This window comes from Colius striatus, chromosome 1 (genome assembly GCF_028858725.1).
Source record: "Colius striatus isolate bColStr4 chromosome 1, bColStr4.1.hap1, whole genome shotgun sequence".
Lineage (NCBI taxonomy): Eukaryota > Metazoa > Chordata > Aves > Coliiformes > Coliidae > Colius > Colius striatus.
Genome location: NC_084759.1, coordinates 124644084 through 124659365, shown reverse-complemented (window position 1 = coordinate 124659365; position 15282 = coordinate 124644084). Strand labels below are relative to the sequence as shown.

Genomic DNA, 15282 nt, shown 5'->3' with positions numbered 1-15282 from the left:
CCCGCGATCCCCGTGCCCGCGAATAACCCCTGTCCCGCCCCGTGCCCTACCCCTCCCTGCCCGGCTCTCTCCTGTCGCGCCACAGCCAATGGGGAGGCGGCTCCGCCTGGCCCCGCCCCCCGCCGCTCCCGCCTAGCCCCGCCCTCGGAAGCGCTTTCTCCAATCATTGGCTAGCGGGGACAGCCCTGCGGCACCGCCCACTCGCGGGGTAACCTTTGCCTTAGTGAGCGCAGGGCCCTGCCCCGCTGCCACCGGCCGTCCAATAGGAGGCGCGGTGGGGGCGTGGCCGGCCCGGCACAGCCAATGGGCGCGAAGGGAGCTGCGAGCGGTGCGGGGGCCGCGGTGGCTGGTGCCGCTGCCGGGTTCGAGGAGCGACCGGCCGGCGGGGCGGCCGGCGGAGAAGATGGCGGTGGTGGGGTCCGACTGGGGCCTGGCCCAGCTGGCCGAGGCCCTGGGCTCGTCGGAGCAGGCGCTGCGCCTCATCGTGTCCATCCTGATGGGTAAGGGAGGGCAGAGGGCGCGGCGGTCGGGGGTGACGGCGCCGGTGCCCCGGGCAGGGCGCTCCGCCCGCTGCCGCGCCGAGCCGCGGCCGGGGTCGGGCATGGTCGCGCGGCCCCTCTGCCGGCGCCAAGCCGCACCTGTGTCAGCGCCGCCGTGCCAGGCCACGTGTGCGCGCGGAGCCGGCGGCGGAACCCCCCGCCACCGCCACTGGCCCCGCCCCACAACAGCCCGGCCCGGCCCCGGCCCCGTCTGACCGGCGGAGGGTGGCGTGAGCCCGGCTGGGGAGTTCCAGACGCGCCTCGCAGCAGCCGTCAGGGTGGGCAGACCGGGCGACCCTCCGCTCTACCCACCCTGAAAGGCGGGGCGGGCCAGCCCGCGGGAAGGGGGCTGCGATCCCGGCAGGCTGCCCGTGACGGGGGCGCGGGCAATCCCGCGCACGGCAGCGGGGCAGAGCCTGGTGGAGACAGTCGTCGCGATGCTGGCACTCGGCGACCCGCGGAACGACCCCAGTTTGGGTCTATGCGGGGAGCGGTGCTTCGGGCACAAGAACTTTTGTCTGCAGTTGTTCCGTCGGCTTTGCCCCGAGTGCCCAGCGCTGCACCTTGCATCGCGTTCCCCGTGAGCGCGTCGGGGGCGTGGGGGGAGCAGGCTTAGGAATCCCCACACCCCCTCGGAGATGTCACTCTGTCCCAGAGCCAGTAGTAGTGTCTGCAGGAATCTTGGCACTCTATGGGAGTGGCATGTCAAGAGGGGACCAGCAGGTAGGGTGAGCAAAGCCTGCTAGCCAATTAGCCAGAAGAACTGACATATTGTGCAGCGCTCCACCTGCAGCGCAGAGCATGTTGCAAAACTCATGCCGATTATGCCTCTCTAAACATGAGATAGATATCTAAGTCACATGTAATAGTGGTTAAGGCAGGGCTAGAGTTATGACATGGGTTAACAATTGAGGGGGAGCTTGTATCTCCCAAGACATTAGAGTGTGTGTATACATGCTAGCTACATGAGTCTCTGCAGAAGGCCAAGGAAACTTTGGGTTCTGAAAGGTTTTGGTAGTGTAGTCACCTAGCAGAAAGGAAATAGAAGTTTTTCTCTGAATCTAAAAGTATACTTGAAGTGGTAGAGCTGCTACTGTGTGATCTATCAAATTAAAGTTTCTTTGGCTAACTCAAAATATACTTTTTTTTTTTTTTTAAAGAGGTGCAAGAAAAGTTGTATCACTTGAGAACTATGGTCTGGAGCAAAGTTACTTCTGCCTGGTTTAATCTACCATAGCTAAGATCAAACTGAACCAAAACATTCTTCACATCAAAGGCAGATATGGGGAACTGAACTGACTATCATTTTGAACTTAGAAGTTAGTTGAACTTCTTCTATAAAGAAAAAATAAAGTAATAACAAACACGTACAGGACATGTACACGAGTCAGTGTGAATTAATGTAGCAGCTCCCCACAGCTGAATGTGAAAGTGTTCCTTTCCTTTCTCCCATATCTGTCCCTGCTACTTTAATTGTGACCTCATTGAACTCACTTGCGTGGCAGAAAAAGCAGATAGTTTACTACCAGGTTAGTGAGCTGAACCAACCAAGCGACTAGTCTAGCAAGTGCTGATGCGGTAAAGGTGTTAAAAAATATATGTGGAGGCAGACACCTACCTACATAGAGTGACACTTTTGCAAAACATATATTAATCATACTCTCAGAGTTCCTTTTTGTTTCAAGCTAGAACATGACATTGGAAGGCTGTTTCTTGCTTGGTGTCTTACGGATGTTCTTTGAAGTGAATAGCAAATAATTACCATCTTAATGATAAGAAGAGATGCCCACTGCAGGCAATTGATTTATTAATTGTGAGATTTGTGTGTACCATTACAAATGTTCCATCTGCAGTGTTGATACTAAGCCACTGAGACAGTACCGTGTCCATTCCTGAGTCAGGCCACTACCTATTTTGCATAAAGTCTGACTGGATCTTCATAATTTTTATTAAAAGACTGGGAACTCGCATCTCTTTTCCCTTGCATGCTTAAAATGTATACCAGACCAGGAGGCTACAGCTATGCTCAGTAACTCTTAATTCCCTGCAGTTGAAAGCATAACTTCAGAGGGAAGTCTTAAAGCCATGCAAAACAGCCTCACCAGTAGTTTGGTACTCTCGCAGTCCATGTAGATTGAACCACTCAGGCAGAGGGGATTGACTTCAGCTCTCCTGCTTAATGGATAGGTAGTAAAGCATAATACCATTGCATTAAAAGAGAAGGCCAAGCACCACTCCAAAGCAACGTGAGAGTGAGAAGAGTTCCATAATCCAGCACTAGCAAAGAAATCATTTAATTGCAGCTTACTTTGCAATCCTTGTAATGTAACTGAAAGCCTGTTGGTAATGCAACTAGGGCTGATAACCACTAAGTATAAAGTAAAAGCATTTCTGAAAGCTGGAAGTGGCTTTTCCTTCACTTTGTTAGTTTCAGGTGTTTGCGTAGACTCAGGAAGAAAATATTTTTTGTTGGCTGCAGCTACTACTGCTGAATTATTTCAGAACAAGACTATGGAGATGAAATCTGGTACTCTGTCCCAAAGATGGACTAAAAAGTTGTTGCTTATTTCTCCCTCTGTGCCGCACTTTTATCATCTACACTGTGCGGTTCTACTGTGGCAACGGTTTCTGGGGCATTACTGTTCAGGAGATCACCAGAAACTGGTAAAAATAGCCTTCTGAAAAAGAGGAAGAATCACAAAGGACTTTGCAAGTTCTTACATTCATTTCTGGAGGAAGCCAAATTGTTGAAAAAATAGTCTGAATGGACTCTTGGATCAGAATAAGTGTTCACTTGGCCATGGTCTGAAATAACTAAATACAAGGCCATTTAAAACTGTTAACGTTCTGCCACTACTGAAAAATAATAAATAAATACAAGGAGAATGAAAGAATGAGAAAGGAGGAAAGAACAACCAAGAAGAAAATAGTAGTAGTCCTAAAGGGTGAACAAGTGAAGATTATAACAGCACACTGCTGAACAAATAATGGGGATTTTAGTCACAGCTGTGAATTCAAGCGAAGGACACCTTTTATACATCCTCCAATTTTGAAGGAAAGAGTACAACTAGAATAGAGTCCATTACTGACATTGTACAAGATGAAAAACTTACTTCAGACTTCCTGTATGTGAAAATTTGCATAAATGACCATAAATAAATAAATTAGGCTGCAATTTGGCAGTGTTGTAAACAGCAGTAACGCTTGAGGTGTGCTTCAGGACCTTGTAATTAAAAAAAAGTGATATGTCTACTACACTAATGTCTGCCATTTATGAAAATGTCTTTTGAGAAGATGCATTCTTCAGTAGGTCCAGAGCCTGGTTTTGCCCCAGAAGAAATTTTGCCTTTAGGTCAGCATGGAAGACACCAGTGGCCTCACCTCTGTACTTGCCGAGTTCCTTCCCAGTTGCCGGAGTATGCGGTGTGAACCCATGCTGTGCTAGCCTATTGGCAGAGGAAGGGAGGGAGCTCCTGCAGCTATACAATGGAGAGTGTTTCTGTGCTGCTGCTCTTGTCTTCTCATGAGAGAAGACAGATTTCTTTCCTGCTGTTGCCACCAGGATACAGGAGGCCTTATTGTATTTAAGATTGTAGGTTGATCGTATTTCTTGCGTGGCTGTATGGTCCTTAAAGAATTAAAGATATTTATCTGACCATGCTCTTACTCAATGACTTGCAAGCTACCTGGCATATTCTGCTGCATGATATGGAGAGGAGCCAACATGCTGTTTATAGCCCTGAACCAGAACTGACCCTGCTGATCTGCCCAGTCCTGCCAGGAAAAGCACTGGTGGAGTGTTCCCTCATCTACAGACGTAGCAGTGACCTGCAGAAAGTAACACGTTCACACTGAATAAGCGCTAGAAACTATCTGCTTTGCTTGCAAGTGGCTTACCTTCTCTTACCTCTCATCATTTTCTTTACATCCTCTGCTTATTCCCGCTCTCTGCATCCTGAAGAATTTTGGGCTTGGCGAAGTTCTCCCTGTGGTCACCCATAGCTAATGACTTACCTCAAATCGAGTCCCCAGCAGGTCAGCCAAGCAGGAACCTTACTGAAGGGGAGGCAAACAACTGGTTTTAATGGGTAAGAGATGGGAGAAGCTGTAAGAGGCAACATCATCTTGTCACAACCGCTAAAATCTGCTTTGTCACAGAGCACTTGTGTGCTGCCTTATTTAAACTCTTGACTTCAAATGCATCTTAAATAATTAAAAAAACAAAAAGAGACAGCTGCATAATGCTACACACTGACTGTGTCTACATTAGCAAGTAAAATGGTAGGAGCAGATCTGTAGTGCAGACTTATTTGTGTCTGGCACCTCATGGGTTTTGGGCATTTCCGTTGGATTTACTTCAGTCCGGTCATACGGACTGAGAACCCACTGGAGTGCATTTTCAGTTCAGTTTCATCTGAAAAGGCTCCTGTTCACATGTTTTGAGAGGGTTCTACTATGCAAACTAAAGACCCATAATGGGACTTTTAAAAGTACACTCCCGAGACGAGCTAAAATACTCATGTATGTGCACTCAGTGTTAAACAAGGTGTGGAACTTTTCTAGTGTTACAGACAGAACATTTGAAGTAAAAATATTAGGGGGGCTTATATTTTAACATGTCTTTTTCCTGTTGTCCCCGTCCGTTTGGTGTTCTTACAAGAAAATGGACATAATTGATCTGCTAGATGTTAACCAAGGTGGAGTTAACTGATCAGCAAAAGAGACAAGAGAGAAAATAGTCTGATCAGCTCTCTTGAAGATGAAACAGAGCTAAGGCATATCAAAGGGAAAATAAAAGGAGCAGAGATGAAAAGAATGTTTCTAGTGTTCTTATTTGCAGCTTTATCTCTAGAAAAAGACAGGCATCTTAATCACCTATTCCAGAAGATGGCAAACTTGACAGCGCTATTTTTGCTTGGAATTAGTAGGACTTTCCTTCTACCTAATTCAGCCTCTTGATCATTTACTTCTTTTGCTCAATTAGATCCTTTTATATGTGGACAACCTGCAGTGGCCCATTAGGGCTATGCCCAAGAAACTGACCTTGTCCTTTCCTTCCAGTGCTGGGATTCTCTTGTTCTTCGTGTGAAGCTGAAAAGAAAAAAAACACAACCAGAGGAATTTATCATCAGCAGCATGTCTTGACTAATTTGTCCCTTTTATATCAATTGCTAATTGCCTTCTGTAGAAACTCTTATCTAGAGGCAAATATAACTCTGCATGTGGACTGCTTTTCAACTCCGTGGTGCATGGAGAAGGAGAATTACTTCAGAGCAGAGAGTCATCTTCTGTTTTCTCCAGGAGCATTACAGCCGGTTTCCTGCCTTGGTCTGCTCTGTCTGAGGGAGCTGGGACAGAGGAGCTCGGCAGGCTGGGAGCTGCTGTGTAGGGTCCCTAGGCAGCAAGGGGTGGGGACTCCAGTCCTGTTGCTTCTGAATGGCAAAAGGAAAGCAGGGTGGCATACTGCCGCTGACATGCATCCAAATGTGACAGTAAGCTTGCCAGGAGGCAGTGATAACTTCAAAAACCGCTCTGTTGCTTTTGCTGTGCTAGTTCAGGCTGCTTCAGGTGAGGTGGGTGGGAGGATTGCTGTTATCTCTAGGAACAGCTCTTTGTTCAAAAGCTCACAGGCCATAGCAGAATGGCCATTGATATTTACCATCCACTGCCATTTGGGGGTTAAAGTTTTTATCTGCAGTGTGAAGCTAACTCAGTTGTAAAACTGAGAAGATTATCTATGTGCAGCAAAACTGTAACTAAATTGCAGTCCAGATTACTAGTAGTCATTCTGAGTATCAGGAGAATTTATGCTGACATTGTGACTTTTGAGCTGGAACAACACTCACATAGTGCAAGATCAGGATTTATATTTGTGACTCTCTAGGAACGCGTATGCTATGCAGTTTAGTAGCTTTTTATTTGCAAGGACTCTTAATTGTCTTTCCTTCAGAGCAGCATTACCCAAACCACGATGCGACCTGAGCTAGAAAGGAGTATGCCTCACAAGTGCCACAGGTCTTTGAAAGACTAGAGACACTAGTTGGGGATAGGAGGATATAGATAAAATTTCTGGCTTTTAGAAATTTGAGGTACCTTATAGTGTTCAGTCATAATTTAATTGTGTCTACAGAAATGTCTAGAGACAAAAAACAGATTAGTAATTCTTTTTTTTAGTCTAAAATTGAATGTTTTGCAAGATTGTACTGAGTTTTGGAGAGTGAGAAACCCTTGAAAATACGGTTTCAACACCAATGTGTTGATGAACAGCAATAAATTGTGCTTTGCCTGTATTTCTGATCTGATTTTTCTCCCCCTTGCTCGAAAGAGGAATATATTTTTCCACAGTAGACCTTGGTATTTTAACTTTTGATCTAAACTGATGGTAACACTTTATATGGTTTTTTATTACTTTCCTTTTCACAAAGCCAGTTGTTAGTGTGTTTATTAAACTTCAGCAAGAAAATTGGCACCTGAAAAAAGAATCCCCAACTGTATATTTCTGAGTAGAAGTCTGGTAAATCATGTGAATTGCTCTCATTCTTTGAGTTACTCCTGGATCCCCAGAGGGCCCCTGTGATGAACTCTTTCTGCCAATTCTCTCTTTCCCGCTCAGCTGGTGTTCAGGCAAGTGATGGAGGAAATGGGATAGAAGTGCATGCTGGCGAACGAAAGCAAGCTATGTAAAAAGCATGAGGGAGGAGAAAAGGAAAGGGATGCTTTGGGTAAGGTATTTTGTAGATGAGTTTGGAGTTGTTGTTGCTGAAGATGATGTTGCTGGATGAGGAGGAGCAAGGTTGCCAGGCTCTGTGGGCGAAGGGCCATGTTAGGCCCTTCGAAGGGCTGGCCAGCCACTCGGATCAAGACAGCAGCTTGTGGCGTGGAAACGATTGCAGGACACAAAGTGAAGAAGGAAGGGGAACAAGGAGACGGGGAAAGCTGAAGCAGGGGTGGCAAAAGGCTGACAAAATGGGGAGCAGCAGCTCAGTTTCAGGAAACATCAGGTACAGATCTCGGCTCAGTAGAGCGTGCCGCCTTCCAGGATCTAGAAGGGAGCCCAAAAGTCCCAAACTCTCGGACTCCCTCCCAAGGAATTTGGGGAGATGGAGAAGGCCTTAAAATGGTTCCAGTCCCGCCTCAGCCTATTGGCGCTGACAAACTGCGAGACATGTATTTTACATAATATGACAGAGTTTCTCATTTCCTCTTGCAACACTGTCTAGATTTGGCCTTGCTTATTGGAAACCTTCCATCCATCCAACACTTCTCAGCAAAGTATACATTTCATCCCCTTTTACTACTGCTCCATATAAAATGTCACTACCTACTGCGACTGTTACTCTGTTAGCGCCAAGTAGCAGAGATCTGTCTGCTTCTACAGATTTCAACAAGGCCAACAGCGTGGATGCCAGCATTGTGGCATATGATGAATTTCCTTTTTTTTTTTTTTTATGGATAGAGTAGATTTGGTTTTGTTTGTTTGATTTGGGTTTTTTTTAATCAGGATAAAAAAGCACAAGCTTGCAAAGTAAAGCAGTAAGTTATGAAATGCCAGAACTGAAGTCGCTTCTGGTATTCCAATTCAGCTTGTTTGAGTACATGCCTTTAGAAACACTAACTGCATGAACAGCCTTCACATACCCTTGAGGTGGCCAGCTCTTTGTGTGTCAATATGCACTAAAATGTAATGTATTGTCTACTATGTGGCAGTGTTTATTGCATGCTACCTGAACCTCACCTTGACGACAGAGTTCACTCATGGGTTTCTGTATGGCACTTCTCACTGTACTACCAGAGTGCTTCACAAATGTTTGCTTCTCACTGGAGCCACAGATGAATAATCTAGAGGCATTCTTCAATTAGACTAGGAGCTAACACACAGAAAACACAAGGAAAAAACTCCTCCCACATATCTTAGCTGCTCCATATTAAATGCTTCTGACTTGGATTTCTTTTCAAAAATACTGCGTATGTAGCCCCAGTGGATTTTAGCTACAGCTTTGTGTGCCCGGTAGTTCACAAATCACATGTACACCTCAAGTTGGAGAGTCAGAGAAGAAAGAGCATACTACTGGAGGTCACTTGAGGATCTCCAGGGTTAAAGCTGGTCAGCATTGTTTATAAACTCATTGAGGTGGGAGCAGGGATTGAACTTTTTAGGACGGTGTAATGGTATTAACCATAAAATTCCTCCCTTCCTTTATTTTCTTTCTTTTTAATCTAGCTTCTTGACACATTCATTGTATTTGTCACAGAATTTGGAAATGAATCGGAGACTGAAGTCTGATACGTGTATTCAGCTCATCTATTGAATGAGGCCAGAAACCGTAATCCTGGAATTTCTTGCTCTTCAATGTCAACTTTGATATAATTATATTCCTGTTGAAGTGTTTTCTTCTGTGTAATATACAGAGTAATTCACCTGGCATCTATCTCCCAAGATGGAAATACAATATCAGGAGTGTACATGATGGCCTGCGTTGATGATGTATTTATGTAAAAGACATGATACATCATGTATACATGTTCAAGAAAGCTGTAATCTGGACCATTGCAAACGTTTGCCTACACTAATTTACAACTCTCATCTTTTTTTTTTCTCCTCTGCTCAGGATATCCTTTTGCCTTGTTCCAGCGCTATTTCCTCTTCCAGAAGGAGCCCTACCTCATTCATCTCTACAATGTGTTCACAGGACTCTCAATTGCTTACTTCAATTTTGGTAAGATGAGTTTGGGAAGAGAGAGAGCTGCCTGGCCCAGGGCATGCTGTGGTTTGGGAGGACCTGTAGTGGTAAAATGTATTCTACTTCATCTTTCTCTCTTTCCTGTCCCACAGGGATGCAGTTCTTTCATTCCCTGCTATGTGTCCTAATCCAGTTCCTCATACTGAGACTAATGGGTCGCACAATCACTGCCGTCTTCACCTCGTTCTTCTTTCAGATGGTAAAACTCTTTCTTACTGCATCGGTTTGTAGAAGGGAGCCCTCTGTTCAGTTTTGCACTTCCCAGTAGCAACTGTGGGTGGAAAAGTGAAGACAGATCAAAACCAGATGGAGGAATTAGTTTGAATAACCCCAAACAATGGTTTCTTTCAGACATACCTTATGGCTGGGTATTACTTCACAGCCACTGAGCATTATGATATCAAGTGGACAATGCCACACTGTGTCTTGACGCTTAAGTTGATCGGTGAGTGACATCTCCTTCCCTATCTCTTGCACTCTGCAAGCCGTGCCTCAGGGAAGAGAGGACTGCTTGTTCAGCCCAACAGGCCCATCCCAAGGCCTCAAATAATTGTTTCTCACCTCTAGGTCTGGCCATCGATTACTATGATGGAGGAAAAGATCTGGTGAGTAAGACACCATTTCTCCTTCTCTCCTCCTCACCTCTTCCGTGCCATTCCAGTGAACTAGACATCAGAAAATCATGTGCAAAGGATGCAAGTTAGCAAGCTGCATTCATTATTTGGTAACACCCATAACTGAGAGGGAGGCCTCTGAATGTCTGAGGGCACTGATTTCAGGAGTGGAAAGAAATAATTTGGAACAGAGACAGTAGTGATTAGAGATGGACAAAAGTTGTTTCAGTCATGTCAGAATATTCTTCTGCCCCCCTACACATTACCCACTATCTCCTTTCCCCAAATCTGTTGCTTTAGATTCCCAATCCCTGATGCTCTGTGTCTTGTGGGTAGTGTACCTTTAACTTGCAGACTATCAGCACTGGATCTCAGTTCCCACCATACCCTTGTGAATGGTGGCCCTTAACCATTTGTTAGGGCCCCGGCTTTACAGCAGATGAAACAGTGAGGGAAACTGCACAGCACAATGGGTGGGAGAATGGTTGCTGCAGTCCCTTAATCCTACTCCAAGTATCTGCAACCCCCATCTCTTGTTCGGGACCTGACCAAGTCTGTGGAATTGCTGCTTACTGCAAGAAAACAAAGTTGAGCTGAAATTTCCTAAGCTGAAGTTTCAAGTATTTAAAGAGAGTGAATTCTAGGAATGGTAGGATGGTAAGGCCTTGGGAAAGTACATGTGATTGCAGGTGGGGACTGGAATAGGTCAGACACGGTGCTTTTAATATGCTGGTGGGGATGCATGTCAATATGTGTTGAGCTTATTTGGGAGTAGAGCTCTGTGCAACTGGTCTGAATCTTGTTGCTGCTTAGAAGTGGGGGTAGAGAGGGCTGGGGAAAGGAGTGGACATGAAGTACAAAGTGGAAAGTTCCACTGCCTCCAAGCATGGAGAGCAAGAAGGGAGACTATTAAGGAGGTGAGCTGAGAACATAACATCCAGAGCCAGCATGAGATCCCCTAGGATGATGCTAATGCCGCTCCCTTTGGTGCAGGAGTTCCTGTCCCCTGAGCAGCGGCGATTTGCTGTCCGGGGAGTTCCTACCTTGCTGGAGGTCTCAGGATTCTCCTATTTCTATGGTGCCTTCATGGTGGGGCCTCAGTTCTCCATGACAGACTATCAGAAACTGGCAAGGGGTGAGATGACTGATGTTCCAGGCCAGAGACCAAATAGGTAATACAAGCCACTTAGCTGCACACCTTCCTAAGATCCTAGAATGCTGAATCCTACACATGTTCCCTGCAGCAGAGTGCCTGCTTACCTGGGCGCTGAAGTACTGTGATGACCAAAACCGATTTATAAGAAAAGGCAGTCTTTCAAAAGTTGCTCATAACTCTGCTTAGTGTCCTCGCCTTGTTCCAGGGCATGAATGTCGACAACCATTTGCCAGCGTGGACTTGGTTCCACTCTGTTAGCATCTCAGCTTCCCAACGGAGGCATCTGCTGCAGTGGGATGTGGTGACACCCTATCGCTATCTCCCTCACCTCCTCTTCTCCATTTCTTATCTGCTCGACCTCCTCTTCACCACTTCTGTTTTTAAAATTTTGAGTTTGATTGTCTCTTTTTCAAGGCTTTTCCTTGACCTCTGTATTTTTCTTTCTCAGTTTTGTGCCTGCTCTCAAGCGCCTGAGTTTGGGTCTCTTGTTTCTAGTAACCTATACCTTGTCAAGCTTGTACGTCTCGGATGAATACCTCACCTCAGATGATTATATGGTACGTACTCATTCGGCTCTTCTGGGCTGTGGAAAAATTCCACTTCTCAGGTAGGCTCTGGGTCTACAAGAGTGGATTTTTGGGGGGATTTTTGGGTTTTTTTTTGTTTTGCTTCAATTTAAAAATAAGTCAGCATCTAGTCATCAGCCTTTCCACAAGTGATTTGGCTTTACTGCCCATCCCATTGATTCCATTTGATGCAGAAGAGGGATTAAGGAGAGGAACAAGATGAACTAAGACAAACGAAACTAGTGAAATTAACAGAGAGTTAATCTCTCACAAGGAGAGAATTAACCTTAGATGCTACTGTTGTTTCTGGAAACCCAATGTATGTATTTTCTGACCTTTTAACGACCTTCCATTTAACCATTACATGCAAAAAATTTCACTAGAGTATCTGGCAAGACTTACCAGAATCTTTGAGGTTCTTAGAAAACTCTCGACGAGTAAATCCTACCTGCAGGTTATCACCGTTTCTGTGTCAGCATGAACAAATGAGGGTGTAAAATCCGTAACGATTATGCTAATCCCGGTCTTCCCAAAGTACCTATTTTGGTACAGCCAAGTATGAGCGAAGGAAGGAGAATGATGTGTAAACTTGCATAGGCAAACAGTTTGGGGCAGTCCAGTGCATAGAGTAGTCTGACTGCGTACATCAGATTAAAATGAGAGTGCTGACATCTCGTCTGCCTTGTCTCATTATTGCCACTCATCTCCTGGGTTTATTTTAATTCTTTTTCGCTCTTATCTCTACAGGAGAAGCCTTTCTGGTTCCGCTGTGGTTACATATTGATCTGGGGAAAAATCATACTCTACAAATACGTAACTTGCTGGCTTGTTACGGTGAGTCCAGATGTCGTCCCAGAAGCACAAGACCGATGAACAAAGGTCACACCTTTGCAGCGCCTTGGTATGCTCTTGGACTTAGTACTATATGGAAATAATCCAGGTGTCTGGAGACCAGTGCGGGTCAGTTTAGCTTGCTTTAAGTTAGCAAAGGCTAGCTGACTGACAAGCAGGCAGGTTTTAGTCCCTTCATTGCATCTGCAGTGGTGCTCTCCACTCAACAGAGTGAGAGACAGACCTTCCTCAGCAATACCTTTCAAAAAAGCAAATGTTAAAGGAAGAGGGCAATGGTTTCCTCTCTTCTTTCTTGGGAATCTTTTTTCATAGGAAGGTGTCTGCATCCTTGTTGGTCTGGGGTACAATGGGAAGGACCAGAGTGGAAAGCCTTTGTGGGATGCCTGTGCCAACATGAAGGTCTGGCTGTTTGAGACCACACCTTTGTTCACGGGAACCATTGCTTCTTTCAACATCAACACCAATGCTTGGGTGGCCCGGTAAGCAGGACGAGAATCACCCTTCCATAACATGTTGGTGACATCTGTATCAGCAGAACCAAGGTCCTAGGGTCAGAGGGAGCATTAGAGGAAGAATCTGCCAGTTTTAAGATCTTAAATTCTTTCTTCCGTGGTTTGCTTTTGTGGCATTTGAAGCAGGTTACGGGGTTGTTTAAACAGATCATTTCATTCATTGTGAAAAGGCAGTTAATGAATACAGGCAGGCAGATGATGGCAGCAGGATGGGGACAGAAGCTAGGACTACAGCAAGCTCTTTGGCCTGCCTTGTCAAACAGCCACAGAACTGCCCTGCTGCCTCCCTGTGCGGTGACTCAGACGGGTTTAGGCCCAGCTCTTCCCGGGACATGCAACTGTGTCGTAAAATACTGTTTGTGTGTGTGTGTTGGCAGACGAACCACTTCTCCCGAATAGCTGGCTTTAAGACAAGGGTTGAGATGTATTTTGCCCTGGTAAGGGGAGCTGTCTTGCTGTTCTGTCGCCACAGGGTGCGCAAAGGTGTATGGTACCCTGGGCCCTGCGTCTCTGACATGGAGAGGGCGGGACAGAAGATAAACCAGAAGCACTCTGTTTCTTTTCTGCTCTAGCTACATCTTCAAGCGCCTGAAGTTCCTGGGTAACAAACTGCTGTCACAGGCACTGGCCCTGTTCTTCCTGGCCATCTGGCACGGGCTGCACTCCGGCTACCTGGTGTGCTTTCAGATGGAGTTGCTTATAGTCGTCGTTGAGAGACAGGTGCGCTTTGTCTGCCTGAGCAGAGCGGGGCGGCTTGCGCTTGCCTTGCCCCGGTGGCCTGGAACCTCCACGCTGAAGGCTTTGCTTGGATTAAATATGAAAACTAGCTGCTCACTTTGGAACTGTTTTTCAAACACAACACGGTTCTGTTCTCAGGAGTTCAGTAGGTTGCTGGATTCTGCATGGGCAAGTCACAAATCTATTGCAGAAGCTGCCAGGAAGAAAAGGGGAGAACTTGGCATATGAGCAGAGGGCAACTGAAGTGCTTGGCAGCTGGAACGGTTGAAGGACAAGCACATAAGCTGAATGCCTCTGCTAAATCTCCCAGTATGGAGAGAACAATGGCCCGTATTTAAATGGACTTTTTAAAGTTAAAACTTTGAGCAGGATAGGATACTTAGCCACTTTTCTTAGACTGCTTACTGAAATTCATTTTACACAGCTGGGTAGATAATTTTGGCCCCAGAGCCTGCATATAGAGTTGTGGGACATCCAACTGACAACAATTGTTTTCTCTTTAAATTAGCTCATGAACCTCGTCCGAGACAGTCCTGCCCTGAACACTTTGGCCTCCATCACCATCTTGCGGCCCATCTTCTATGTGCTGCAGCAGACTAACCACTTGATGTTCATGGGTTACTCTCTGGTGCCATTTTGCCTTTTTACCTGGGACAAATGGATAAAGGTATTTAGTAGCTACCAACAGACAACCTACACAGCCAACCCTTTTACCTCCCTCCCCTCTCATACATTCTTGGTTCAAAGCTGCTTGCTGGTCCTTAACCCTGCCTCTCTCTTTACAGGTGTACAAGTCTATCTATTTCTGTGGCCATGTGTTGTTCGTTACCTTATTATTGGTGTTGCCTTACGTCCGCAGATTAATTGTGCCACGAAAAGAAAAGCTAAAAAGAGCAGAATAACAGCCAAAAGGTAAGCCTGTATGAGGTACAGAGAACCCCACATTCAGTCTGTGAGGTGAAGTGGGGCAGTAACAAGGTGAAAGGCAAAGATCAAATCACAGAATGGTAGGGGTTGGAAGGCATCTTTAGAGATCATCCAGTCCAACTTCCCTGCTGAAGCAGATCCACCTAGATCAGGTCGCACAGCAACGCATCCAGGCGGGTTTGAAAACCTCCAGAGGAGGAGACTGCACACCCTCCCTGGGCAGCCTGTGCCAGGGCTCCCTCACCTGAACAGTGAAATAGTTTTCTCTCTTTTTCAGATTGTAGCACCTGTGCAGCGATAGGAGTCAATTTAACACTCCGGAAGCAAAGCATCACCTGCCAAGTTTGCTGTGTTAAAGTCTGACTTTTTTTTTTCTCAACACGATGAGGGGGAAAAGAGAAAGCACAGGGTCCGGGACCCGAAAGGAGGGGAAGGGAGAAAGCCTCCTTCCACATCCTCCACCTTCTGTATGTTGCCTTATCTCTCTGCCGCCCTCCGCTGGACACTCGTGTGTCTGCTGATACCAGATGATTGTCAAACACTCAAGGCAGGCACTGCCTTGGCTTGGAGCCACCTTCTGACTTTTCTACGTTTGTCATCCAAGATAAAAATTGCTCCTGGTCTTTTTCATATCGGC

At 46.1% G+C, this 15282-nt stretch overlaps 1 protein-coding gene across 1 annotated transcript; it reads left to right on the top strand.

Moving 5' to 3' along the window:
* Positions 1 to 303: 303 nt before the first annotated feature.
* Positions 304 to 15275, top strand: LPCAT3 (lysophosphatidylcholine acyltransferase 3). The gene is given in 14 exon segments (XM_062006211.1): positions 304 to 345; positions 347 to 500; positions 9149 to 9256; positions 9373 to 9479; positions 9632 to 9725; positions 9848 to 9885; positions 10888 to 11066; positions 11499 to 11607; positions 12364 to 12450; positions 12781 to 12947; positions 13553 to 13700; positions 14227 to 14385; positions 14504 to 14630; positions 14923 to 15275. Coding segments are annotated over 13 exon segments (1509 nt in total). The 3' UTR covers positions 14621 to 14630; positions 14923 to 15275.
* The last annotated feature ends 7 nt before the right edge of the window (positions 15276 to 15282 follow it).